Source organism: Osmerus mordax, chromosome 7 (genome assembly GCF_038355195.1).
Source record: "Osmerus mordax isolate fOsmMor3 chromosome 7, fOsmMor3.pri, whole genome shotgun sequence".
In the NCBI taxonomy this organism is placed as follows: domain Eukaryota; kingdom Metazoa; phylum Chordata; class Actinopteri; order Osmeriformes; family Osmeridae; genus Osmerus; species Osmerus mordax.
In genome coordinates, this window is record NC_090056.1 from 9,459,622 (window position 1) to 9,487,151 (window position 27,530).

Sequence of the window (27,530 nt, forward strand, 5' to 3'; positions counted from 1 at the left end):
TAAAAAATTGTTGTGTAAAATATAAACTATACTCCAAACAAAAGTTAGTTTTTTAATGAATGTAACTTATATATTTGTATAAAACTCACAGGACAATGCTTAACAGACCACTCTCATGGAGACTGGAAGCCACAAAACTGTAGATATCTGTTCTGTCCAAAGTCTTCTGACCAGTCATGGGGATTCCATCATGGGCACAACTAGTGATTTGGTCGCATGGAGAATACCAGTCAAACTGGTAGGTGACCCCTAGGCCTTCAGATCCTAAATGTGGGTGAGGAGGCTGAAGATGTCAGATGCACCATGGAGCCGGTCTCAAAGTCAAAGTCAATCATTGTGTGTGTAACTGTACTGATGCTGCTTGAAGATGAACTTGTCCCCATCTGGTGCTCACGAAGGCTCTGGAGGTAACTCTAGATGAGAAAGAAATATACTCTTGTTTATACAAATTCTCTATGTCAAGGATGACTTGATGAAGTCTATCTTAATATTATGAAAGTAGTGTTCAAAGTTTTCTCAAGGAAGGTAATCATCACTTACAGGGGCCAGGACATCCCCTGCATAGCGCTTGAGGGGTGGAGGCTTGCAACGGCGGTGTGTTTCCTGTGGGCGTCTCCTGGCCTCTCTCCTTCTGATCTGCGTTAGTCGAGCCTGTTTCTTCTGTCTGCTGCCAATGTCTTTGGAACCCGTAAAATCAAGCAAGAGATATGAAGAGACAGTGTTTTGTTTAGCAAACAAATTGTAAAAGAAAAACTGAAAAAGTGCTTCAAGTAATACAACTCTTGAAGAGGTATTCAAGATTCAATATTTGAGTTTGCACCTCACCTTTATGAGATAATCCATGGGTTGTGAGCTTCCATTGCACAAATACACCCATCAGACTAAGGACAGGGGATATTCCTATGATCGCCCAGCTGAAACAGCACAAAGGGCTTACAGGAACTTGATAAATAATGTTGTATAAATGCCGAGCTAGAAGAGACATCTCAACCAGGTGGTCAACACACATCATCACCACAAAGGCACCCAATACTGAGGTGGTGAGCACAGTAAAGAGTTTCTGCCACTGCAGTATGAGGATGGCACAGAGCACACTTGTGGCCAAAAGAGCGCTTAGAGGCACCCATGCTGGAGCAAGGCTGTAATACTGTCCCACCACCAGCACGTTGGCCAGGGTGAGAAGGCATCCCAGGTGTAAACCTGTGAGGAAGAGCCCCAAGGGAGTGATGAGCATGGTCACCAGACCACACAGAACACCCACACCGAGGTTGATGCCTATCTTGGTTACCATCCCCACATGATTGTCCAGCACAGGCTCTTTATGGTACACCAGACAGACAGCTGAACATCCAAATACAAAGCCAGACAGGAACATGACCATTTTGAAGAGTCTGTAACCTAAGGAAATAAATAAATGATCCATAAAAACACATCCTGTTTCAGCCCAGGTGTCAGTGAAGGATATCACAGTAAGCCTACAAGACTATTTATTCCACACACTTGAAGACATCATACAATCCAATGGTAGCAGCAAAACAGAGAGAATTTTAGAATATATTGTATCATATAATGTCTATTGTTTTTACTTTGGAATTTGTGTATTTTAGATTTCCGTTTTTGTCTTATATTACTACAGCACACATCTAACTGAAACAGTAGTTAAGTCCTCTACTATCATCTAACATGGTCCCAAGTTAAGTGTTTTGATGTGGCTGTGATATTATCATCTCCAAGGCTGACACTTTTTACACTGCCTCTACAGTACAGACAACTGAGTGAATCAACTCAGGTGTCCCATCTGCCTCTTTCAGCTTGAGGCACATTCACCCTAAACCCATGGGAGATCCCAGACACCTGTCCTTTTACAGTTTAAGCCTTTCATGAAATGAGGTTAGAGTAAGAACATGTTGCTGGCTAGTAGAATTTAATACAACTTTGACTATTTGTTTGTTGTTGTACTAGAGCTCTATCATATGATAGAGCTCTAGTACAACAGGCCCTGTTTGGTTGTCATTTATTGCATATCAGTACTATTTATATGTAAGTGATCCCTCTGTGACCTTACCCAAAAAGCAGTAGATGAGCCCAAACAAAAGGAATGCGGAGCAGATAACAGTTGAGATGAATTCATAGTTTCTTCTTATCACAAGATCAGATGTGTGCACTCCCAGGCCTCTATTATCAGTGACAAATAGGGAAGAGGGGTCTGCCATTTTGGAGCAGAAGTTTGAATAGTGTACTGGTTCAGCAGTTATGCCATTTGTGTAATCATGTGAACATCTCATTGAATTAGTCCAATAATAAGGTAGGACATTTGTGTAATTCTGTAGGGACTGGGCTTTGGCTTGCTAGTTGAAGACAAAATGATGGAATGCTGTGTAGGTGAGGAAAAAGGAAGTTGTGAATCAGAGAATGTGAATCAGGGTGTTTCCTGTCCAACACCTGCAACAAAAAGACAAAACGGTTAACTCCACAGGCTGTGCCAGGCTCTGTCAGAGATAGAAGATGATAACAGGGTCATCATTTTCTTAGTCACTTGGTCAACAAAAAAAAACCCTGACCCAAAGCATTGTTTTGGGTCACAGATAGAATGTGCAAGACCAAGCTATACAGTACATGTATAGACTTAATAGATTAATATCTAATTATATATCTAAAAATATTGGTATTTGCCTTTAAATTTCATGAATGGGAAGGTCTCACCAAACCATTAATTGGCAACCATCCCTCAGAAAGGAAATATAGATGTTCTCTTAGTCTCAGTTTGACTTCCTGACCTTTGCTATAGTGCAGGATACAGACAGGGAAATGAGACGTGGCTTGATGTCGACAACACTAGTGAACCTCATTGTTGTGAACATGTGGTAACAAACTCAGTTTTATAGAACAATGCTAAGCAAACAAACACCCCAACAATAGAACACTGTGTTTCAAAATCTGAAAGAGGAAATAACAAGCCTACAAAGAGTACCACAAGGCTCAACACATCTGTCATGAATATTAGTATAATAACAACTATTTAGTAGATTGATCATCAAAGATGAGAATATACTCCTGTCATCTAAACCCCTTGAAGGTAATGCTTATTGGATATCCAATTTACTGTGCATGTACCAAAAAACAAGCAAGATAAGCTATTTCAGAGCAGAATGGGGTTGTGACAGGCTACATTTCATTATTTCAGTCTTTGACCAATTTTTGTGCCCAATAATCATGGCCAATGGAAGTTACTGCAAGGGTCTTGTTTCTGTACACTGATTAATGTGAGGATGCCCTGGACTGGCTTTACACAACCATCAAGGGTCAATGCTGTATTCTCCGTATAGCCTTATTCTGGATGGCAATGAAAGTAGTCATCTACTTCAGATGACATGTAGACCTACTTCAAAGTGAAGTAGGTCTACATTAGAGATTTTCAAGTGGATCCCATGGTTAGCAAATTGAATTAAAAGATTATTAGCTCACTGGAGTGACGCTCGTGCCCTGATCCAACCTGACAACCTGCTTCTAAAATCCCGATTTGTACAGGTTGGTTCAAAACATACGCAGAAAATCTCACGTTCCAACGGATTGATCAATGATCCATACTTTTATCACTATTAAATCCTGACTTTCAGTAGGCTACATTATAGTCTAACATTTAAATTATTGACTGACATTTAAAACTACCCTGTAATTTGTATACATAGCCTATATATAAGCCTAAACATTCAGGAATAAGCATTAAAAGGTTACAGACAATTAATGAAGAGCAGCAGTGCGATGGCTGAATTTCACATAAATATTTTAACAGGCGGTAGGATCTGTAAATGCCTAAGATAAACTATTGTAAGGGTTTAACTCAACTTTAATATTGACATTAAAAAGTAATAAATAAGACATATTGTTCCTTTAGTCTACCTAAGAGTTGCCTGACACATCAGACCAAAACAAAGTTATATTTGTGACCATGACTGATGACTGAAAATGATCAAAAGTGTACTTCAAATCTTACCTGAAACAACACAGACCTTGGTCAGAAGCATAGGCTACGTGAATCATGACAAAAATAATCGTGAAGGGCCTAAGTCCAGTTGGATTTTGGCATTAAATTGTGTAAATCAGACCATTTCAATCTTACACTGTAGCCTATCACAGCCTAATAACCCGACGAGACGGTTAAAATGTAAATCTCCGTCGCATCTGCTGACATCTCACAGTTTTGGACATCACTACGAGATTGGCTGCTACTTCTGTCCAACACTTGCAATTCAGTGATGCCGCGAGACCAACGGTAAATTCAACAGTAGAGTTTTTCGATTCTACTGTCCCATGAGCTTTAATCGGGTGAATCGTGGGAATCGTGCTCACATCGCTGTCAAAATCTGATCATTTTTATTGCCATTTTGTGTAGTCTACTTAAAAAATAAACCTTATAATAAAACATTTGTCATAATTCCCGTGATACTCTCCAATGTGTAAATGTATTGATTGAATGACAAGACACCAACCGAAAGTCTGTAAAAGCAAATGGAATGATGAATGCAGACAGATTTGTTACATTTTTTATCCACTTGGTGTCTCTGTACTTTCATGCTCCAGCACTTAAGGTCAACAGAATCAACTGATGATACGGAGTCAGATTTAGGTTTAGGCTGTTAGTTATATTTTAAACTCTCCTTTGATATACGACATTTCACCATAGCCTATTAAAGAGGACTTTGAACGTTTTAAAACCATGACATTTCCCTGGAAGAGATGAAAGCTGCCACAATTGCCTGTGGGCACTAGGTCGGTTAAACTGACAAAAGATTGTAGTATGAACCATACCTGTCTGAAAGAAACAGTAAGACATGTTTCTTTTCCTTTCACTTGTTCTCTTAAAATATGTAGCCTTCTAATAGACCTAAATGAAAAGCGAAAATGCTTGCACTGTATAGTGTAAAATAGAAATTGCACTAATAGATAAAAGGGTGATGTGTGCTTCTATGAAAATACCTAACCATGTCTTTATTCTAATATTTCTGCCTCCAGTGTAATACCATATTGCATTATTTCAAGATATTTTGTAGATATTGGTAAGGAGTTTTGGGATATTGGTAATTGATAATCACATATGTATTATTGGCATAAGAGAGATGTTGATATAGGGAAGTACACATTTCAGTATATCATTATACCAAAGGTACTGTAACTCAGATAAATGAGTTTGCTATAAAATTTAGTTTTAGTTTCAGACATTGTGAAGACTTATAATGAACAGCAAAAAAGGCACTTAAAAACCAGTGTAGACTAATATCTTCTATTAGACTGCTCTGTTGTACACTACACCATATTTATATTGAATGTTTGTTAACTGAAGAATCTGCAATGTTCAAAGAAGTTTAACATAGCTTACTATAAACAAGTGAAGGGTTAGCCACTGCCATAAAAATTAAGCCAACACCATGGGAAAGAGTAGATTAAGAATGACAGCAGTGGGTGGTTACAGACTGCTGAGAGATTGATCTATAATGATGTCAAAATCACCAGTGAAATAGAGCTGTCATGCAGCATTAAGGTCTTTTAGTGAGAAGCAAATAAAGATGTTTTGAGCCACAAAGCCTTCTATCAGGCACTAAGCATTTATCGCTGCATTTGCAATAATGCATTTAAAAACAGCCAATGCCGACCAAAGTGCTGCACAAAGTCATCAGATAAGGCCAAACAACAATAAGTAGGAAAAAACACAAAAACAACACAATTACAATAAGCACGAGTGACCCTAAACTGACTGGAAAGCCAAAGAATAAAAATATGTTTTAAGACAAGAGAAATGTTTTTACAAAAATGTTTGGAAATTGGATAATGGCAAATATTACTCTGTGAGAGGGTAATTTTTGACACCTGTCAAATTAGTCAGACTGGATAACCCATGACTGCTGAGACAGGATAAATAACTGTCATTGCTCAACAGCATGATTCACAGGGGCAGCATTTTACGGCTTATCACAAATCACATGTACAGTAGATATACCCATGTCAGCTGCAGACCAGTGACAACATGTTCACAAAATGGAACAACATGGGTTAACCTGGCATTGGTCATAGCCAATAACATGGATCGTGATTCATTGATTGGTTTGTGTCATTTGAATGGGTTGATGGCCAAATAAGCACAATAACAATAATATTATGTGTAACTATTATTATTCAGGATATTGGAAAGTATCCCCTTTAAAGAGAGACATACAAATATAATCATATTTCTTCTCATATTTTGCCTGTGCTACTTATCTCCACAATCTCAAATCTCTCTGTGTTGGGTTATTTATTGCATCGCTGATTGAAAAGCTGAGAATATTGATTAACACTGACCATTTCACCTCCATAAATGGAATGTTTTTTTCACCTGAATGGCCTGGGTGGCCCAGTAGAGGGAGGGTGGTATTGAGTCTATGAATAAAAAATGGCCATAGTCAGAGTCAACAGAAAATAAATTCAGTTGGATGATTCTGATGTGTCATTCTATGTTCCTGAGGTCCAAATTACACTTGGGTTGTGCTTTATGTGGAGGACCTGTCTAGTCTATCTTGAATATGTGGTTGCCTTGTAATTTAGCTATTCATTTGTTAAAGCTGTAGATAGTAAAACAATTACTTTATTATTGTGCAGATGTACATCTCAGGAACTAACTCAAAGAACTGCAAGTTGCAGTTTGGCACAATTTTGTAAATATATTTTAAGATTAGCATTGTTTGTCATGCAGCAGCAATCCAACAATGCCCTTGGGCACTATGCAAACCACATTTGTATTTTTTGTTGGCCTACTTAAAAAAAAGTGAATACAGTATGAAAAAACAATTCTGTCTATTAATAAGATAATAGGGCTGTCTATGTGCCCCAAGGCAAATTTACGTTTGAAATGATCAGAAAGATAGTCTTTTCTTTCTGACAGGCAGACAGACACAACAAAGACTTTCATAAAGTTGTAAAAGGTCCATAGAAATCACATAACAAATAGTCAGTCTCCTCAGTATTTCTTTGACTCTCATATATAAAAGCATGAATCATCCACAGACCATGAGGATGCAGACTTGATCTAGACACTAAAGTCAAAGCCCTGTTGGTCACACTACTGTACTACATGCTAATTGTACAAATTGTACAAATCTATAAAATATTTTTCTATAGCATGAGCGGACTGAAGTAGTGGTATTTTAGCCATGAGAAATACAAATTCTTTGAACTTTTTAAATCCATAATTTATCTACCAATTTCTGTATTTTTGTATATCATCAAAGCCAGTGATGCTTGACAAGACATTTTGTAACCATGTGAATTCCCATCTATGTTCAGGTGGAGATATTTAATAGTGGAGCAGCTATGGATGGTCAGGTTTCCTAATCAAGAAGGGGGAGAGAAAGTGTGCATGATCACTCTAAAATACAGAAATTATGGATTGTACTATATCAATGTGATTGCAAGGACTGTTTTCCAAATTGCAAACACATTCCTTTGCATCAGTATTTAACATCATATGCCACATGCTCAAATATATATCTGTAATGTATGATGTATGATGTCTAGAATGTAAATCACTCCTTCCAGTTTGGTCCAAATGTGTTCAGACAACAAAAAGCAATTCCCATTAAAACTTGAACAATATTAAAAAGGATTAATGCATACTTGTTTGTGTACTATGATCTGTAACATCATGTTGACTAAAACCCAAACAAATATGGTCGAAAGTTCATGGAGCACAACCTTAAACTTGTGGTCTGAATTGATATGGAAACATTAGTCTCACAGAGACAAATTACCACTGGAATTAAATACATGTGGGTGTAAATGATAATGCAGGGGTGAAATATTAATTGAAAGTATGGCAAATAGTTCCCTTTAAGACCGAGATGAGATATGCAGCTCTGTGATTTATTCCTCTGGCCTCATGCTTGGGGAGGAACAGACAAATCGCCCATGCCACACACACCATTACTTTATTCAGTGACAGGGGATACAAGCAGAGGCCTAGCACTGTGTCAACCTTGCGCTGTCTCATAGCAACCACCCCTCTTTACTCCCACATCAAATGAGCATTGTCATGTTAATAAAGACAGAGGAAATGTGTTATGAAGAAAAGACCTTCCCACAAAAGCAAAAAAAGGTTTTAGTTACACTACTAATGTTTCTGATGAGCTTCAATGAGATGTGATACCCCATTGGTCAGTTTATATTTGGATTACAGATATAAATATTCATACAATGTTACGACACTTATTTTCATTTATTATGTAAATAAACTTAAATCCTCATCTAGATATTTGAATTTGTTTGATTAGCTGTAGAAGTTTTTTTATCCTAAATTGCCTTTCACCAATCAAGAATACTTTGAATAGTTTTCCTTTTCATGGTTAAATTACATCAGCCTTTTGACACTTAGACTATGTAGTGGTGGTAAACCATCATTATTATAAACTCTCAAACTCAGAGGAGTAAGAAAGTGAAGTGTGAGGAAGAGTAGGAAATACTGTTTGTATATACTGGACTGGTGTTCCTTTAAGACTTCTTTTTCCCCCTCCCAAAAGCCCTTTACTTAGATGTACGGATCAAAGCTAATACCTTTCGCATGTTATGGAGTACATATAAAAAACAACCATAGTTACCATGAAGAGATCATGAACACAAGATGTGATATGAAACACGAAATGGAAGGCTAAGTGACATATGCATAATTGACATAAGCAGAACGTTTCTTGGTAAATGTTGATAAAACCCTAAATAATTATGAGCGATCAAGAGACATCTTGAACAAAGAATTTTGAGAGTGATTGTCTGTGGTATTACAAACAGAGAGTCATGATCTTTGTTTCCTAGTTTTAAACTTAAATATGAATTCTAATATGAATGAACAGAGAAATTTCCATCTAGGTTAAGTTGAGTCCTCAGAGTATACACTCTGTGTGGTCCAAAGCTTTCCGAGATTCTGCATAAAAAATTTAACTTATCCTATTGATATGCAAAAAGAAAACTAAATAGACGGTAAACATATTTAATCACTCTCACTTTGTGAATTTTTCACTATGACTGTAAGTACAATAAATATTTATTAAAAAGGCATGTCGTTTTCACATGAACCACATAACAAAATAATAAACTTATTATTTCACTCTATTTGTAAAATAACAAATAAACTTATATGACAGTTTGTTTCTGTTACTTAAGTGAAGGATATTTAAGGGTATGAATAATTTGTTTTCAAGGGCGGATTACTGAAAATGAAAAAGAAAACAGACTCTTCAGCAAGTCATAATGGGCATCGTGAAATGATCACAGAATGATTCACCTCTCAACACAGAATAACTATTGTTCGCCTCTGGTAGGGCTTTGATTATGCCGCTATGAATCCTAATAGTTAGGAGGCAGAGACCCTTATGAAGTAAGAGGTGAATAAATGTCCTCTATGATAATAACTCTTATATGCTTAGTATACTGATCATGTGAACAGCACACAGCATTGTTGTCATGGTGTGTAAAATCAGAATGGCCAAAATACACAAGACAGGTCTGTGAGCTTATGTCAATCATTTGCCAGTTACTAGGATTTATATAATATGCTATCTTATTTATGTTACATAAAAAAATAATATTTTATGGATAAGGATTCTGACATTAATTTGATTATTATTAAGACTTTTCCAATTTTTTACAACGCTGTTCCTTACTAACTAACTATTACTACCATAATTATGACCTTTACTCTACCTTTACATAACTGTGAACTGATTCTGGATTAAAAATTGAAAGTTGTGTGCCTGGCAAACTTCTTGGTATAGCCTAAATTAAGTACATCCTCACATATTTCTTGATTAACAGTTTGGTTTGTTTATTTTGTGTTTCAAATGAAGCTTCAGCCTCCTGTTTTTATAACTACCTACTTTTCCTTGTGAGATATTCCCTTTCTCTCTATACCCATGCTACATTTGGGATTATATGTAGTCTCACTGATGGGAAAGACTCTTTAGCACAAAGTGGGGTCATCAGTGTGTCTCTTTGCTCCAGAGAGATTGGTGTATGAAGATTGGAAAGGCATTATCCACCCTTGGATAAAAGTGTATATGGTGAGATCGGGAGAGTAAGATCCTTTCTAGTGCTTTGTCCTTATGGGAGGCACTCAAAGACAGAGAGAAGTGTTCTCAGGGAAGCTAGTTTCATTTAGCCCCAGAGAAATCGTTATATTTTAAAAGTTGCAAAAGCATTGCAAACTACATGAAATGAATGTGTATCAAGTGAAAAATGTATGATATATGTTGTCTGGAACAGCTTGAAGGACTGCAGTTGATAGGCTACTGTTTGACAAGTGGCATGTGGGCTTTTGATAACTCAAGATATTATAGCAGAGAGAAGAGCCTCAGGGGACTTGATCTATGGGAGATTTTTGTGATGACTGAAAGCCTCACGCAAACAGACCAGCATCCATCCTTTTGGTCGAACCTCTTCATCACTCTCACCTGGCAATATGCTACTGCAAGGAAAATAATAACTGTAAAATTACATTATAGTAGAATACCTCCCTTAATAAACACTTTCCTAAGATTCGTAAAAATTCAGATGTGCACTTGATAATCTGAAAGACACTATCTGAGTTGTTTGAATTAAGAATCAACATTTAAAAAAACAAACCCTCATAAAGTTTTTAAAAGTGCATACGTTGTTGGTGGTGGATAAAAGTTGTTCCAATGCAAATAAGGTCTGAGTGAGCTTAAAGAGAGTGGACTGGTCTCTCTAATGTTTGGACTAAGAAATCTCCCAAAATCTTGAGAAAAACATCTGTTTGGGGTATTTTTAGATGAGTCTGTTTGGGGTATTTTTAGATGATTGTAAAGTATGTCATTATTATTCTTTTGCTGTGTGAATCTGTATAAATCTTTTTTTTATTAATTGCTATAATCACTGAGCCTGCAACAGAGAACTCAGCTCAGGGGGTGTCAGCTCACTGGCAAGTATATATGTAGCTTAACCCTAACCCATTGGCTTGTATACATCTGTGGTCTGACAAGTCCCAGTATAGAACTGCTACTTACCACCACAGTACTTTCACAAACAAACTGACTCAAGACGGGGTGGGGAGGTGGAGGGATGGGGTAAGGGGTGGTGTAAAGGCAATACAATGAAAAAGTAAAGGACTATAAGTACACTCTGTCTGTATTCAGTTTACAAATGTAGTTTAAGAACCTGATAAAGCTCACTTGTGTGTGGGATTATTAACTAAATATATACTATTTAATATGCTGCACATATTATATAAAAATGGAAAATAAAATTATTGATGAGAATAAAAAATCCTGAAAAAGGTACCACTGCATCTGAAAGTATTTACACAGGCTACACATACATAAACAATTCTGATAACACTCTTTTTTTGTGTACTTTGGCACAGTTGTATACAGAAATATTCAGATGCTATTGAAGCTCTGCAGTAGGTCGTGCTCAAATTGATGGTGGCTGGTCATCACACAATTCATGTCCTCACTCTAACCCTATTAGTCATAACACCAATCCAACTTTCAGGGGGACTGAAAGTTGGGCTACTGTTCCACTGATAGGTCTAACTATTTAGCCAGTGTGTTGCATTTCAACACAGGGGGACCTCAAATATAGCATCACCACACATCAGCAGGCTTGATAGTGTGGGTGGCTAGTATTTGAACTGTCGACTGAGTTTAACCATTAGTAACAGTCCAGTAACTCTTGGATGAGCACACTCACTGAACTTGGGAGGTTTACCAGAACCTACAATGGACATGGGTAGGCCTGTTTAGTCTATTGTTACCAACATGAAAAATAGTTTTATATTAATATTTAATTTAATAATTCCAGGATTATTATTTTTTTGGTTTAAAGGTTTAAAAAATACCACACACAAATGTATACTGCTTATATACCTTTTACTTTGATTCATCAACTTGAACACTAAATCATAACAACAAGTTTCCCAAAAGTATGATGGCATTTGACTGATCCTGTCCTGAACATACTTTCATATAGTAATACTGTAATCAAACACATATTGCACAACTGTATCACCCACTTCAAGTGTCAGCATGGCATGCAAAACAAATTAAACAAGCAACATTTTCATGTTTAGTGAAATATTTACAAACACTTGTAAAATAACAAAATATAGTACCTAAATACTCCTACTCCTAAAAAATGCTACTTTAAATGAAACAAAAAACAACACCTAAATATTAGGTGATACACAAATGTAGAAATGATATCTGTATCTGAGTGTTTACCAGTAAAATAACAGCAATAATACTACACAAATCCTTTTTACACACTTTATAAAGTCAATTACACAAGAATGGCCCCTCTGTACCGTGCAACATAATGTTTCTCAGTGTGTTTGTCCCAGGGCCAGACACCTAAGCATATTTTGTTCCATGTTCTGGCAGGGTGTTGCCCTTTCAACAACTACACAATAACAGACAGCTCTCATAATATAATAATAAGTCTATATTATGTTAAGACCCTGGGCTTGACCATACACTGGAGCTTTAAAAAAAGGATGGATTAGCCTGTATCAAGCAATACTGAACATATTACTTGTATCATTATTCTTATCTGTAAAGTTGACCCTCTTTACAGTGTTTCCATAGCTACAAGCATCCTCCTGCTCTGTGATAGGTTCATTACTTTCATGGGAGGAGTCCTTAATGACGCTATAATACACTGGCACATTGTACTTGTTTACCTTCTCTGGACCGTGGCCTGGACACTTGCAAAGCTTTTTAAAGGCGCCGCGGAACTTCTGAGACATGAGGTTGTAAATGATGGGGTTGATGGCGCTGTTGGTGTAGATGCACATCCGGCAGAATAGCAGGAACCATATGTCCGTGTATGGTGGGTCCATGAAGGAGTTGACCACCACCAGAGTTCGGTATGGCATCCAGAGCAAGGCAAAAAGAATAACTACCACTGCCAGCATCTTTGTGACCTGCAGCGGGAGTAGGAAGAGAAGGCAGGATGTTATAACATCACAGTGTTACAGGTGTCCCTTAGTTGCTGGTCCTCTGACTCCTGAACATATGTGACCATGAACAATTAATACACCTTAGAAGAAAGAGTGCCGACGTGCCTAATCAGGTTCGTTATCTACTACATTGTGTTAAACCCACACTAATAAAAACAATAATGCTCAATCTTGAATGGGAATGTGACCAAAAGTAAATGACCTGATAGCTGTAAAAATAGCATTCTCTTTTCATCTGATCAGGTTCTGTTCAATTTACCATATGCCTTGATGAATTAATGTTGAATGCTATTTATGTCCGTTGTCAAAATAATTTGAATAAAGTTATTTTGAAATAATTATGAAGAATACGAATTGAAATTTTATAATCCAGTTTTACAAAGGTTGTTGAGTAGCTTTACTTTCAAGTGAAGCAGGAGCCCACCTGTTTTCTTGAAGACACTGCGCCCTTGTTAGACTTGCCCGATACCTTGACAGTGCTGTTGCTGCGCCCCTGGTGCACAGAATCGCCTCTGTCGTTGACGTTGCTCGGCAATGGGCTCATGAAAAGAATTCGTGCAATGAGGCCGTACAGCACAGTTGCCACAATCAATGGAATAACGTAAAACAGCGTAAAGTCTAGAAAGTAAATTGGCATGTAAAGGTTTCTGGAGACACGGTAACCGCATCGGACCATTACCCCATTGGCGTACTCAGTTTCCTCCGTGTCCACTAAAAAGAACCACATAATGCAATAGAGCGACGTGAAGATCCATACACACGCAATAATCTTCTTTGCCCTAGACACGGTGCAGATAAATTGCGCTTTGATAGAGTGACATATTGCAATGTATCGTTCAACAGTGAACGCTGTGATCGAGCAGGAGGACACGTTAATGCCAAGGTATTGCAGGTATGTTATACAAAGGCATCCTGCGTACCCGTATAACCATGAAGCAACCACATCCGAAATGTTTGGCAAGCCTGCAGCTAAAAGCACAATAAGGTCTGCTACAGCAAGACTGACAAGGTAACAGTTGGTCGGGGTCATCATGTGCTTGGTTCGCAGCACAACCAACACTACCATTATATTTCCTGCTATTCCAACACCGCATATAAGTATCGCAAGAAAGATAGTAACAATCTGAACTTCAAGAGGATTCTGTGGCATCTCTTTCAGTTCTGTATTATGAGTTGCATTGACGGTTGTAGCGACGAATGTGTGGTTGTCCATGGTATCAAAATCAAAAGCTCTTTATTGTCCCACAGAAACTCTGCAAAATAACAGAAAAAATAAATTTTATTATTTCATCCGTCGCTCATTTCTTTGTATAATAATTGCATTAACCTTTTTGGATCCATACTTTTTAATATTAATCTCTAATTAATAATAAATCATACACTTGCTTAATACACAATGCTTAATTTCAATATCAATACATATAGCAATTGACAATTATTACAGTCATTCTACTCCTTACCATGGGTTGGAGAAAGCTAAGTTTAAGGTGCCACCTCTTTAGGTTTAGAAAAGTCCAGGTTGATCAGCCGACTGAAAAGAAGAACTGTAGCCTAACAGTCTCTCAGCAGTGTTCTAACCACCTAACCTCTTAAAAAACTTGTCTTTGTCTCTCCCTCTCCTGCATTTCTGTCTCCCCCTCTCTATCTCCTTTCTCTCGCTCCACTCTCTTTTCTCACCATCCTCGTCACAGAAAGATAAGACTCTCTATTTTAGGTGATGCATGTACTGTATATTATTCTCTATGCTCAACTTTCAGCTTGTCGACAGTCACAACTGCAGCATCAGGATGAGGATCAACCCAGTACTTAACCATTGCATCTATAGACTAAAAATAGACCATAGTTAATCTCTCTGAACAGTTTATTTTATTATTTTAGCATTGATACTGGGAACTGAAGCAAGTACACAATTTCTGCAGCAAAGATGTTGAGATTGACTTGTTCCTGTGAATACAGTGTATTCTGCAGTGAGAGGGACACGGACATATTCCAGGTTCAATCTTACTGCATCTTAGAGCAGTAGGCACATCTTAAAGAGCAGATTAAACAACTCAAATAAAGGGGATGTAATCGCTAACAGGAACAGTGCAGTCCCCTTACTTTTGCTTCAAGGCACTGGGACTATGTGTTATCCTCTGGGAGGATTGTCTGCACAGCTACTGGCTGCCTGATGATGCAGTGGATGCTGCATAGTGAGCCTTAAAAGCTTATAATGAAGCCTTTCGGCCAGCCGACCTCATCACATAGAGGAACCTCATCTAGGTCTTTCTCCATCTAAAAGAGCAAATTTTAATGAGCCACTCGTGGCACGTATGAGAGCACTCTAACTCCGCCAGATGAACAGAACTCTTGATGTTGATTCTGATGAGGTAGGATGCTTATCATCAAAATGACATGCCTTCCAAGCTCAAACATATAGACAGGTTCTGTATTTAGTCAAACTCCCATGGCAGAGTCTTACACAATGCCTATTTTTGGTGATAGGTTTGTTTTTAAAGGGAAGTGGGTAGCGAATCCCCCTGTTTTGTTGTACCCTATAAGAGAGGATACAATCAGAGAGAGGAAGACTGTGAGGTGGGAGAACCAGAGCTGGTCAATAAGGACATTTGGGCAGTTTTAAATGTTCAGCTAATTTCATACATTTGTATAATTCTTCATGATAAATCATACACCCCCTACAGCTGGTCCTAGGGAAAACAGCAGAAACATAGCTGGGACAAAAAGTGCTTGTTTGTTTGGTTGTTGTTGTGGTGTGATGGTTCAGTAAGAATAATTCACTTATGTATGTCTGGAACAGTTTATAATTGAGTGTGAAAATTGTTAACAAAGTGGCGGTTATTCAATTAGACCTATACATTAAGCTTATCTAACAAATGTATCTGTAACTAATATACAGTAAGCATCTAGCAAAGAAAATTGTAATTGTAATGTAAACGTAACATAAGTGTTAATAAAGATATTCAAAGGAAAGCAAAATGTGAAGTTTCAGTTGAGCTGCCAATAATGTGGAATGGTTATGCAGAAATTAAAAAAAATCAGTGTGTAGCAGTAACAGTTAATGTCAAGAAATATCGGATGAATAATTCATGTTGTCTAGGACCCACAACAACAAAGGGTGTTATCTAGTCACAGATGCCTGAGTTTTGAAATACACATTTTGGAAAAAGAAAGAAATAGGGCAAAATGTTTTTTTATTAAAAATAGATGAAAAACTATTCTATTAATAATCTGCGATGCTAAAATTGTTAAAAGCCTCATGGGAATTCAAATCTGTGGTGATGAAAAGCACAGGACTTTATAGGTTTAGTAAAATACAGTGTCACACAAAGACAGAATGTTTTGTCTGTCTCATTCAACACCTACTGTGTAGGATTGACACCTGCTGTCCTTGAAATTGAAGTTACAATCATAGTCCCTTAGTGACACCTAGTGGGATATTAACTTTATGACATATAGTGAAGATGCCCAGTGAGCAGGAAGTTCTCATAAAAACACAAAAGATTATCTCACAAATTGCATAAAGTTACTGTAATTGGACAACATCGAAACAACAGATACTGTGTGTGCAGCTCAAGCTTGGGCTCTCAGTTTCACATGTGTTTGTTGATGAGAGGAGGCGGTAGAGTGGTGCTCTGTGTCTGTCTATGACAGTGACTCACTCTTGCACGTTCTGTCATCAGGTGGCACTTGGGATGAAACACAAGCTATTGACACCGTGTTGATAATCATGACACACTTACAGTACCACATGACCAGTACTTTCCTGTGCAATTGTAATGTGAAAAAAACCTTTCTTCTCGTATCTTTGCTTTACTTGTATTTTCTTTAGTAAGAAATCCATTCTTTTTTCCTCATGCTTTCTGTAAAAGGATGCCGTTATTGCTCTGCGCAGTCTCCTGGCGTAGATCTCCAGGAATACCATAGTGTAGCTCAGCAGGAAGAGAAGTCCTAGCCAGACTCTCACTTCCAGATCTGGGGATGAGAACTGTGGATCACACAGGAAAGACGCAGGGCTGAAGGACTCCTTATAGCCTTTGTGGAAGTTTATCAGCTCAAACGCCACACATGGTTTGGTAAGACATGATGCAGGGACGTAAAACTGAATCTGTTGGAGAATAAGATAACTTATCATTGTATGTTGCATTTATTGTTAATGTAATTTTTGAGTTGCAAATGTCATATGTATTTGTGACAGTATAGTAAATACAAAGTTAAATGGAAATTATGATTGATGTTATCTTACCACATAGTTCACACTCATGTTGGCAAAACTAGCTGGAACATCCAAAAGCCAGGTTTCTATTTTGGTAACTAAATAATACACAATGTGATCCAAAGCAATTACTAAGATAACTGCAGTGAAATATAAACTCACCACTACAACTGAAGTCAGACATTTAGAAAATTCCTCTTTTGTTATTTTACAACCAGCAGAATTAACTATATTTTTGGTGGCAGTTATATGGACTCCATTATTAGATGCTTTTTGGATTAATTTGTTTGTGAGATACACATTGTCGAATTTAACTGATGTAAGATATGAGCTCAAGTAACAGGCTGAATCAATAATCAAATAGATTATAAAGAAAGCAGCTAGAATCCTGTTTGATACAAGTTTACACTGCTTTAGTAAAGCATTGGCATGTACAAAGTCCATCTCAACCTGCCTGCTAATGTTGAGAAACCTCTTTTTAACTTCAGAAACATCAATCTGTGTAACCTCATCAAATTTATTCAAATTGGTCACCAAATCTCCCAAAAGAAATAAAGGATTCTGTTTTGCTGTAGTTGTTTGTCTAACAAGCTCCTCCTTTGCTCCAATTAAAATGGCAGATGAGTTTAACAGTGTATGTGCAAACCCCTCAGAGGTGCACTTCACAATGTGCATCACTGCTCCTACGTTGATGGTTATGTTGGGGATGATGTTCAACACTAGCACCATCACAGAGGTTGAGATTACTAGCTTCCGGCCCTGTTTGGTGCAGAGAGTTGGTAGCATCATGGTCAGAACACAACGCAGAGGATGGAAAAGGACAGAGAGGAGAAAGATGACCACACTGCAGACGCAAGCAATGATGCCAGAGGTGTCTGGGTCATATCTCAAGATAGCTGATAGCCAGCGGAAGAGAAGTGCACCAGTCAGCACAGCATTTGTGAGGCACAAAGACAGCAGGATCATGATCTCCTTGGCAACTGGAGTCGGCTTTGAGTAAATATGACAGAGGTACAGCAGGGTGCTTTTTAGGGTACCTTGGCAGGATCCCTTGCTGAGGAGAAAAAAGAGGGCAAGTTCAACTATACTGAATAACAAAATAATTCAAAGAGTTCAGATTTCAATCCTTTTGCTTGTATGCTGCAATTAACTTATAAGTGGTTAAATGTAATTTAAAGACATACAGAACATTAATTTATGTACAAAACTAATCAACATACATGGCTGTATAACATGGTACATAGCATGTGCTACATCATTCACTCACACATAATCATATGGTCATGTCATTGTTAACCACAAGCTAAGACAACAGCATCTTTCTCTAAAAATACACTTTGGATAACACATTAACATTCAAAGTATTAAATAATACACACAACCCACCTTGGAAAGGCAAACTGCATAGACCTCATAGTGGGAAGGTTCATCTGAAAGTAATTGCATGGATGTTTGAGTTGGGCTGATGTCGAAACAGGAAGGTCTTAGGCTGAAACAGGAACCTCTACGGTCACTGTCACAAAGATATGTGTGACTCAGTTTCTCAGACATGAGTAAGCCACACTTGACCTGTCATGTGAAACTGATAACTGAAGGATTTCTAGAATAATCTAGAAAGAAGACACATTAGATAACATGGTCACGATTAATGAAACACTAAATCCCCTTTTAGTTGACATATATATTATTATTAAGTAGGTGACAAATTCCAACATCAGATTATTCTATATGTGTGTTCTGACCAACATCAGATTCTTCTATATGTGTGTTCTGACCAACATCAGATTCTTGTTCTGACTCGAACACTTGGGTTTCTGCTGAGTTAACCATGTGCAAGACCTTTAGAGAGTGAGAATTTACAACACCTATCTGACACTAAAAGTTATTTACAGCCCCATTCTCTTCTCAAAAGTAGGTTATCAAATATAGTTTTTAATATCGTAATTTTTCAAGATGAAGAAGGCCCATCAAAACATTACCCATGTCAACAATTAATGCTTACCTATATGCATTTTAACTATATTTCTTTTTATTTCTCTTCATATTATCAAATATAACAAATGTTAATTGATAATACTAGATATCCTTAATAAATTACAAATGGCATATTACTAACAAAAAACATAATTACAGTAAAATGATTCACCACACTTATTAGATCAAATGACAAATTATGGGTTAAAACTGCATACAAGTCATCCCATAGAAATAGTTAAGATTGAAATCTAAACGAAACCATTGAAACTTAAGTAGGTTTTCATTGTGACTTCATTGTATCAATATTTCAATTAACAATGAACTGCATTGTTGTCTTCCCCAGTCAATGAACTCACCACGCTTCTCACCAAAAGGTGCAGACACAATCAGCAGTGTTATACTATTCATATATAACACTAAAGGGAAACAAAACACCTAAATGAGTACAGACAACATCTGTTTTATTCAACAACGATTCTCCATGCAACACAACCAGGAAATACTGCATGTGGGATTAGCAAGTAGGCACACTTGCCTGAAGAGATCATTTTTACACAAAGTTTACTTTCAGACAGATCTAAACAGTGCTACATGTGTAAAAGCAGTGTGAAATATGTTGAGTGGGTAAAACAGCTGGAGAAAAGTAAAATGAGACAGATTGATGTTTACCCTGTGTGAAGTCTTACAAAGAGTTGTGAGACTACTCTATCAATACAAATGTTGGCATCCGTTTGATGTCGCACCTTGGTCACTTCCACTTCGCTCAGTGTGAAAATATAAATCAAATTGAAAGAAGAAACAAGAACCAAAAGGACAATTATGTTCCAAACAGTTCCATTTGAACCGATAAATATATCAATACAATGATTAAAATTGTAATTGTAATGTACAAAAGGTTGGGCAACTTTAATCCTCTTTCCACCTGCCCCTTTTAGATCTCAGTTAGAATATCTGGACTCCCTTACTCTATTAGCTATAATAGTGTTGTTTCCGTTGTTAAATTCACATAGTGCTTAACAACAGATTGCACATTGTGGTGATGAGGTGGTTTTTACCAGCAGGGTGCTAGGTTTGACAATCACAGCCTAACTACACTTCACAGTTCAAGATGAGGCAACAATTCACTGTGATGAGAGCTGCTACACCACTAGCAGTTCTCGTCTGACTCTTGATAAAGTCTTCAAATGTGGACTTCCTTAACTTCCCTGCTTAGCTGAGTCACAAAGACCGTGGTGTAGCACCCTGAAGGCCATGGCAGAAAAATTATGGTATGGTAAAGGGACAGGGCTTGTGCAGTTTCCCGACTTCGCAAAAATGGTGGACTGAAGCCTGACAACTTTTTGCAAGTATGAGAAGCCTTCAGGTGACTGATTTTTGCTCATTTTGAATGAATAGGTAACATTTTGATATACAGTTCAATGTTGTTGTGCTTTTTTGGCCTCTTAAGATCCATGATGGAAGATGTCACAGAGTAGCATTGAAGGTTGGTACTGACAATATATGTATATCTATGACAGCACTGGACATGTTGGCAGGGCGAGCCCAGTCAGGATAACTGTCCAAACTAAACATGGCAAGACCCCAAGTGTTCATGGCCAAAGACACTGTCAAAATGCCCAAAATGTTCATTACAAAGCCAGTTTTCACCTGAAGATGGAGATAAGAAACGTGTCAATTACTTATTATATAAGTAACTTGTACAGCCTGTACAGCATAGTCAAGTACTAAAACCAGAAGAGACTTACCATATCTTTAACCTCAAGATGTCCTGAAGCGAAGGCAATGGAGTTAGGAGGCGTGGACACTGGCAGCATGAAAGCAAATGAACATCCAGTTGTTGCAGGTATCATGAAATAAAGGGGGTTCACTTTGACAAACTTGGCCTGTGGAGAAAGTATATTGTTAATGTTAACACACAACACAATTAGTGTAGGAATATTTTTAAAAGATTCTCCAGATTGTTAATTGTGAAACACAATTGGTAAATACACCAACAATAAAACATGAATGCATTTCTGTTATTTGCTTTGTTTTTACCAATATTGCACAAAATATCACATAGGGTCAGAGAGCTACGATAACTGGTTACTGATAACCTTGGTCAATGTTCAACAGAGATGCAAACATGAACAACAGCTATTGTGTGAGTCCAACAGGTTCATTAGCCATTTGACTAACACCTTAAGGTCAATTGCTGTGTATGATTTATTGTGGATAATCTCCAACTCCCCTCTTGACAAAACTCCTACAGCAACTAAATACTAACCAGTTCAGCTATTACAGGCAGAAATATAATAATGGTGGCAGTGTTGCTGGCAAACTCTGTGAACGTGGCCAGGAAGCCAGTGATCAACATGACAGCCACCGCAGGGGGGACCTGGGCCAGAGGCTGAAGATATCTTCCTATCCAAGCAGCCAGTCCTGACTCCTGCAGGAATGAGAGGATGACAAGGTGTAATGTATCTAAAGTCACATGACACATCATAAACATATATTGTGAGGTGACAGGTTCTAAGCAAATGTTTTTATTTTAGATGTCATATTTTCTATTTTGGGTGAGTATAGCTCAGTGGTAGAGTATTTGACTGCAGGTCAGAGGACAAAGGTATGATACCTACTCTTTGTGTTACTTTGAATTAAAGCATCTCCTAACTACAAATACATTGTTGTTATTATTATTTTGTTTGAATCTGAGAGACGGAACTACCTCACAGCCCTTAGCCATAGCAAAACCTCCTCCCAGCAGCAGAATGATGTTCCAAGGAACACACTCCTGGGCTTTCTTCCAGGACAGGAGAGGAACATATGGAACATTTGATGCTGTGGCAAGAAAGCTACTATTAACACAACTAATACATATTCTTGTAACAACATTACTCTTATCAATAATTACGATTATCCTTTTGGCCAGTTGGCCATATTGGATTGTATACATCATCACAATAGTGTAATAAACCACAGCTACACAGCTGAACCTATTGTACAAACTAACACTCAAACACACACACACACAGAGCTAACCCAACACTGGCAGCCAATTTTTCAGAGATTAATATAATCACACAAACAGAGGGCCTACAGTCTCACCTCACAACAGGACACAACTCAGACTGCCTAATCTATGTCATTAACATTCCACAGCTTATTTACTTCACAAAACCTTCTATACAAGCATGCATGCCTACCAACTTGAAAGTTACAGAAATAATAGAACTGGAAATTGTCATCAGTTTCATTGTCATGGTTGTAACCCCTCCTGTGGCAATACTCTGCACTGGATTTTGACAATTGCTTCCCCTCTACCTGCTTATACCCCTATACCCTCTCTAAAATCAGAATTCTTGTGATTTGGTAAATAACTTAATTAATTAAGTTATTAATTAGTTAATTTCCATTACCAACCTTGAGAATCTCCCCACCACCTGAGAGATGGCTTCTGGGAAGGAAAGAAGAACAGCGCCGTGACAATGATCATTCCAGTAACTGCATCTGACACATACCTACAGGGGAACATGGTTTGTGAAGAAGGCAGCACCACACTCCTGGAAACTGTGAATAAAAGCAGCTTCTGGTGTTTTAGTGTCTGGTGGGCACTTACCCTTTGGTGAAAAACACAGACCAGCCAGTGACAAACTTGGGATCTCTTGTGAACAGGAGAACGCCAAACAAAATAAAAAAGAACAAGATTGATCCCTCTGCAAAACTAAGATTGAAAATGGAAAATAAAGGTCACTATTGTGGTCTACAGTACATCTGAAGCATTGTACAGGGGTCTGGACCATATGTCCTCACTTTAAGGGTCCAAGTTTTTGGTAGTCTTCATCAATAACTGTTTGTGCTTTGGCTTCTGCCTGTGCTCTTTGGTCAAATTTCTTCACACACAGCCTACACAGAGAAAAGTACATAGTAAAAAGTCACAATATACAGTACCAGTCAAAGGTTTGGACATATTCTGGGAAAATGTGTCCAAACCTTTGACTGGTACTGTATTTCTACAGGAAAACACCATCTAATCATTACCAAAATAAGCAATAAATCAAAAGTGTATGCCCACATGTATTAGAATGTATAAGGTGCATGCAACATCTGTTTGTCTGTTCTGTTTGTTCCTGTCTGCACAGATATCCCTAGACCAAGTGGAGACCTTAACATTAATAAGCATAGGTTTTAAATAAAATAAAAAATGGTATATGTTATCATCACCATACCGTGTGTTCAACCCCCCAAAGAGAAAAGCTATCCATATCCAACTCAGAAACAGGAATATCACCATCAGGGGGAAGGCAAAAGCAAACCAAGATCCAAAATTGATAATGTCACAATCTGGAAAGTAGCTGAAAGAATAAATTATTGTTAAGCAACATGTTCAAAACAGTATGCTGCATTTTAAACACAGCTATTTGCCAAAAAGATTCTAACTGTCAGAGATACGGTCAGTATCACACTGGTAAGTCAACTGGTACTGTATAGACTCCTCATTTGAACTGCTCCAAAAGGGTAAAGGTTAGAAAATGTCCAAGAGCCCATTTGGCGGAAGCAGGAAGGACCAGCACCCTGTACCTTTTCAGTTGTCCAATCAGGATTAGGTTTGGTGCTGTGCCCGTCAAGGTGGCAGTCCCTCCGATGCTGGCAGCATATGGGATACAGATGAGGAATCCTTTCCAAACCTTCATCTGATATTGTGATTCTGATCTGATCTCTTCAGGAGTCCTCACATCAACCTGCTCCATCCCATCCACTCTTTAGAAATTACAAGACATATGGAGAAATAATTTGTACCAGCCACAACAGACAAGACTGTCTGTTGACCAATCAGTGTTGGTCAAAAGCATCGTATGCTGCAATCCGAAGCACAAACTGTAGAGAAACAGTAGCAAACTGTTCTCTGTGAAGATTTAGAAACCAAATAAAAGATAAGAAAATTCAGGGATTATTACCCAAATTGAGACAATGAAGTATGTCATAATGGAGACTCAGGTAGAGTGGAAAGCATGCATGTAGTTATAATTACTGATTTATTTTAAGCACAGAAGTTTAAAAAGCTTGTTTTTTAAGTTTGCTTTCTTACCTGTCCATTGACAACTTTTGCTTTTCTGATGGCAGTGCATGCAATTTTACTTGGGACTGACCTGATGGATATTCAAGTGAACAAGTTTAGTTGGAAACTTTCCTACACAATTAAGACTTTGGTGACTAGGTTTAGACTATGAATTACTTCAATACAATTCAATAAATCTTTAATGTCCCCAGAGGACAATTCTGGTGCAGCCTAAAAAATACAAAAGAAACATACTGTACACACAACCACAAAAACATAATAAACAACAAGTAATAGCAAACACCCAGTTTCCAAAGTGCAATGAGTAAAAATAAGTCTGAATATTACAAAGTGCAACCATTAGAGGTGGATTATAGTTCATGCTTTATGGCATCTTTTGCTTTAGAATAGTGTAATATTGATATAAAACATATTTTGATAAAATACTTAATTTATATTCCTGTTAGACCTGTTAAATATATGACTTGAACTTGAACTTGACAAGGACAATAGATTACCTTTTCAGCTTTAACTAACTTCACATCCATTGAACTTACTGACATAGAACAGGTTGTTCTCAACACAAAGTTCACATCCTAGGTTACGCATTAGAGTTCCATGTGGGGTGGACACATGTCGAGAGGACAAGCCTCAAGAAAATACAACATTCCTCTTTGTTTTGGAAAATGGAAGAGGGTTGTTTGTTTTTGTGGTACCACAGTGTCCCCCTCTCCTAAGAGTTGCATTGCTTCTTTTATAATTTGGTCGTGTCATGCCAGAGATGAGCTCAAGCACATTCAAGTAAAGAGTGATTTGCCACTGATCTGATGGCACATGCAGAATCTTAAGCCCATCGGATTTAATATGAACACACACATGGCCCCCCCTGGTTTAATTCATAACAGGTCACATGATGTGAAAGCAAGTTGTCCGTCTCCACTAATGGCGTGGAATCCATTTCTCTCACGACATCTGAACATCAACTCACTCTCGGGCTCATCGATGTCCTTGCAGTTCCTCTTGAGTGTTTCCAGGTCCCCAAACAAGCTCTCCAGAATGGCATTGGCGATAGGTAGCATCATGGCAGTGGTGGCGGTGTTGCTGAGCCACATTGATAGGAAGGCCGATGTGATCATCATTCCTAAAATTAGCCTGGTAGAAAATGTGGTTTACAGACAGAAATTAGCAAGGTGGCAGAATTTGCTATTGTTGTTGATAATCAATATTTTTTTATGCAAGGTTATTTAGCAAAAATAAATATGTTAATTGTGTGAAAGTCTTGTTTGGGCAAGTAAATATATTGAGATGTTATTTAAAATATACCTTTACACCAGACAGTCAACATCTCAAGAGCACATGCAAGAAAACTGTAGCATAGTTCTTCTCACCAGGCTGGTTTTACACCAACAATCTTCAGGACTTTCAGCGCTATCCTCCGATGCAGACCCCAATGTTCAATAGCTGATGCCATCACCAGACCACTTAGAAAAAGAAAGTTGGTTTCAAGGAAGTATTGGGGACAGACCAGCTTGGAGGGAAGAATCCCCATAGTTGGAAATAGGCAAACAGGCAGCATTGCAGTGACTGCCAGGGGAAGTGCCTCTGTGCACCAGAACACAGCCATCAACAGGACAACATAAAGACATTTTCCCTCCTGAAAGAGACAAAGACCAAAAAGTACATTTAAGTAAATTACATGTCATATATGAAGATTATGAAGTGTTGGCTGATCTAATGTGCATTCAAAAGGGCAGAATATATGATCTGGTCAACAGGGTGTATGACGTTTAATTTACATTAGAATGATTAGAATTATAAAATGCAAGAGGACTGAATTTAATTCTAATGCAAATAGAAAAAATTACGTTATTATTAAGTTTTGTTAGTGACAAAGTAAAACAGATCTAGGTCTATGGTTTAGACAAAACACCTAATAAATGTACTAAATAAGATTGTATGCATTATATAATGCATTGTCTTATGTGTTTAAATGCATTCTGTTGCAGAATAAAAAAATAATTGTATATAAATAACATCCCATGTACAGTATCCACCTACTTTTTCCGGGAGACCAAAAATCAACGGGAGAAGAATTAGTGGAGTCAGAAAAAGAATAAGTTGTTTCCGGACGCACCATAGTTTCTTAGCGATCACTGACATTTCCATCTCAAAGAAGACTGATGCTGTTAATTCAATACTTGATACCCGTTTCCACGTTACACTGCAGAACTTTGAAGAATCAATCTTTTTATCACTTTCCCTCCGCAGTTTTACTCTCTTGGCGAAGATTAACTATTCGCTTACAGGTTAACTCCTTGCGCGGTGTAAAACATCTTGGACTGTTTGCATAGTAACTTGAGGACTTAAATGCTTTTGGGAATGCGTAGATACTGACCACTGATTCTTTGTTTTCCAACATTATTGCTAGTACCAGAACCAGACAACAGCAGCTCAGTGACCTCTCAAAAAATCAACGTTTAACCAGCCTACTCTATCTTTGTATCCAGGGCTAATTCTTTAATGAAACGTAATTAAGTCTCTAATAATCTCACCACGAATGCAGGACATTGCAGAGTCCTGATTGAGAGCTTCATATGTTAGTGTACATTTTCTCTCACAAACACAGATGTAGGTTTATGAAATGGAGTTGATGCGTCCAGGCTGCTTCTTTTTTACAACAGCCAATTAAATTACCTTGTTAGTTGAAGCCAATCAACAAAAATTTGAATGAAATAACATTATAATCATCTTTTTTAAACAAGCAGATTAACTATTCACATGGCTTCTTGATTATTTGAGCATCAGGAACAGAGGATCTGTATGTCTGAAATATAGCATTTCAGAATTAAGAAGTCCAAGTGTTGTTTAATGATTACAACCAATACACAATTATTATATGCTTTATTAAACTAGATTATGAAAGCAATGCTGAAAAGGTTTGTGAAACGTGCAAGTGCATAATTGTGGAGCATAATCAGAATGACAAGCCAGGCCTCAGTGAGGAGCAGGTTAGAGACAGAGTCATCCCTAGCCACAGGCAGAGGACAGGGCATTATGGGTTGCCTTTACCGAACAAGGAAGTGCTCCTTAGCAACCATACTGTCTATGAGGGCAAAGCTCGAGGTATTTCACTTTAAAAAAAATTATAGTAACATATAACAATTATTTCACACTTTATTGATAAACAATGTTTACACATAATTCGCAGTACAGCTAGTTTAAATAAAAGCTTAACTGTCAAGAATGGGAGGTTAAGACTGGACTCAGATAAGATCATTGACACCTCAATTTCTAAATATATTTAACTG

General features: G+C 37.7%; 4 protein-coding genes across 4 annotated transcripts; all 4 read right to left on the reverse strand.

Annotated features, from left to right (window-relative positions):
- Window positions 1-39: 39 nt before the first annotated feature.
- On the reverse strand, window positions 40-4,198 carry LOC136946217 (transmembrane protein 198-like). The gene is made up of 5 exons (XM_067240482.1): window positions 3,995-4,198; window positions 2,066-2,442; window positions 826-1,398; window positions 541-677; window positions 40-413 (listed from the first exon to the last, which is right to left on the reverse strand). The coding sequence occupies exons 2-5, from the start codon at window positions 2,283-2,285 to the stop codon at window positions 258-260; spliced, it is 1,086 nt and encodes a 361-aa protein (XP_067096583.1). The 5' UTR covers window positions 2,286-2,442; window positions 3,995-4,198; the 3' UTR covers window positions 40-257.
- An 8,335-nt stretch (window positions 4,199-12,533) lies between these two features.
- LOC136946043 (thyrotropin-releasing hormone receptor) lies at window positions 12,534-14,144 on the reverse strand. Its single transcript, XM_067240220.1, has 2 exons — window positions 13,419-14,144; window positions 12,534-12,958 (listed from the first exon to the last, which is right to left on the reverse strand). The coding sequence occupies exons 1-2, from the start codon at window positions 14,142-14,144 to the stop codon at window positions 12,545-12,547; spliced, it is 1,140 nt and encodes a 379-aa protein (XP_067096321.1). The 3' UTR covers window positions 12,534-12,544.
- A 1,899-nt stretch (window positions 14,145-16,043) lies between these two features.
- Window positions 16,044-18,622, reverse strand: ocstamp (osteoclast stimulatory transmembrane protein). The gene is made up of 3 exons (XM_067239010.1): window positions 18,594-18,622; window positions 17,238-18,261; window positions 16,044-17,099 (listed from the first exon to the last, which is right to left on the reverse strand). The coding sequence occupies exons 1-3, from the start codon at window positions 18,620-18,622 to the stop codon at window positions 16,731-16,733; spliced, it is 1,422 nt and encodes a 473-aa protein (XP_067095111.1). The 3' UTR covers window positions 16,044-16,730.
- A 1,994-nt stretch (window positions 18,623-20,616) lies between these two features.
- slc13a3 (solute carrier family 13 member 3) lies at window positions 20,617-25,861 on the reverse strand. Its single transcript, XM_067239849.1, has 12 exons — window positions 25,611-25,861; window positions 25,211-25,374; window positions 24,253-24,313; window positions 23,745-23,924; window positions 23,393-23,518; window positions 22,977-23,069; window positions 22,783-22,887; window positions 22,587-22,684; window positions 21,892-22,004; window positions 21,451-21,612; window positions 20,930-21,067; window positions 20,617-20,831 (listed from the first exon to the last, which is right to left on the reverse strand). The coding sequence occupies exons 1-12, from the start codon at window positions 25,844-25,846 to the stop codon at window positions 20,649-20,651; spliced, it is 1,659 nt and encodes a 552-aa protein (XP_067095950.1). The 5' UTR covers window positions 25,847-25,861; the 3' UTR covers window positions 20,617-20,648.
- Between the last annotated feature and the right edge of the window lie 1,669 nt (window positions 25,862-27,530).

Excerpts from the sequence above, each read along its gene's own strand:
- LOC136946217 (XM_067240482.1), bottom strand. The coding sequence starts at position 2,285 with ATGAGATGTTCACATGATTACACAAATGGCATAACTGCTGAACCAGTA. Across the intron at positions 678-825 it reads CCATGGATTATCTCATAAAG|ACATTGGCAGCAGACAGAAG; the intron begins GTGAGGTGCAAA and ends CGGGTTCCAAAG. Across the intron at positions 414-540 it reads CAGGGGATGTCCTGGCCCCT|AGTTACCTCCAGAGCCTTCG; the intron begins GTAAGTGATGAT and ends TTTCTCATCTAG.
- LOC136946043 (XM_067240220.1), bottom strand. The coding sequence starts at position 14,144 with ATGCCACAGAATCCTCTTGAAGTTCAGATTGTTACTATCTTTCTTGCG. Across the intron at positions 12,959-13,418 it reads CAGTGTCTTCAAGAAAACAG|GTCACAAAGATGCTGGCAGT; the intron begins GTGGGCTCCTGC and ends CTCCCGCTGCAG.
- ocstamp (XM_067239010.1), bottom strand. The coding sequence starts at position 18,622 with ATGAGGTCTATGCAGTTTGCCTTTCCAAG. Across the intron at positions 18,262-18,593 it reads ATGCAGTTTGCCTTTCCAAG|CAAGGGATCCTGCCAAGGTA; the intron begins GTGGGTTGTGTG and ends TTTTCTCCTCAG. Across the intron at positions 17,100-17,237 it reads ACATGAGTGTGAACTATGTG|ATTCAGTTTTACGTCCCTGC; the intron begins GTAAGATAACAT and ends ATTCTCCAACAG.
- slc13a3 (XM_067239849.1), bottom strand. The coding sequence starts at position 25,846 with ATGGCTGTGTTCTGGTGCACAGAGGCACTTCCCCTGGCAGTCACTGCA. Across the intron at positions 23,925-24,252 it reads CAAAAGTTGTCAATGGACAG|AGTGGATGGGATGGAGCAGG; the intron begins GTAAGAAAGCAA and ends TAATTTCTAAAG. Across the intron at positions 21,068-21,450 it reads TGCCTGTAATAGCTGAACTG|GCCAAGTTTGTCAAAGTGAA; the intron begins GTTAGTATTTAG and ends CTTTCTCCACAG.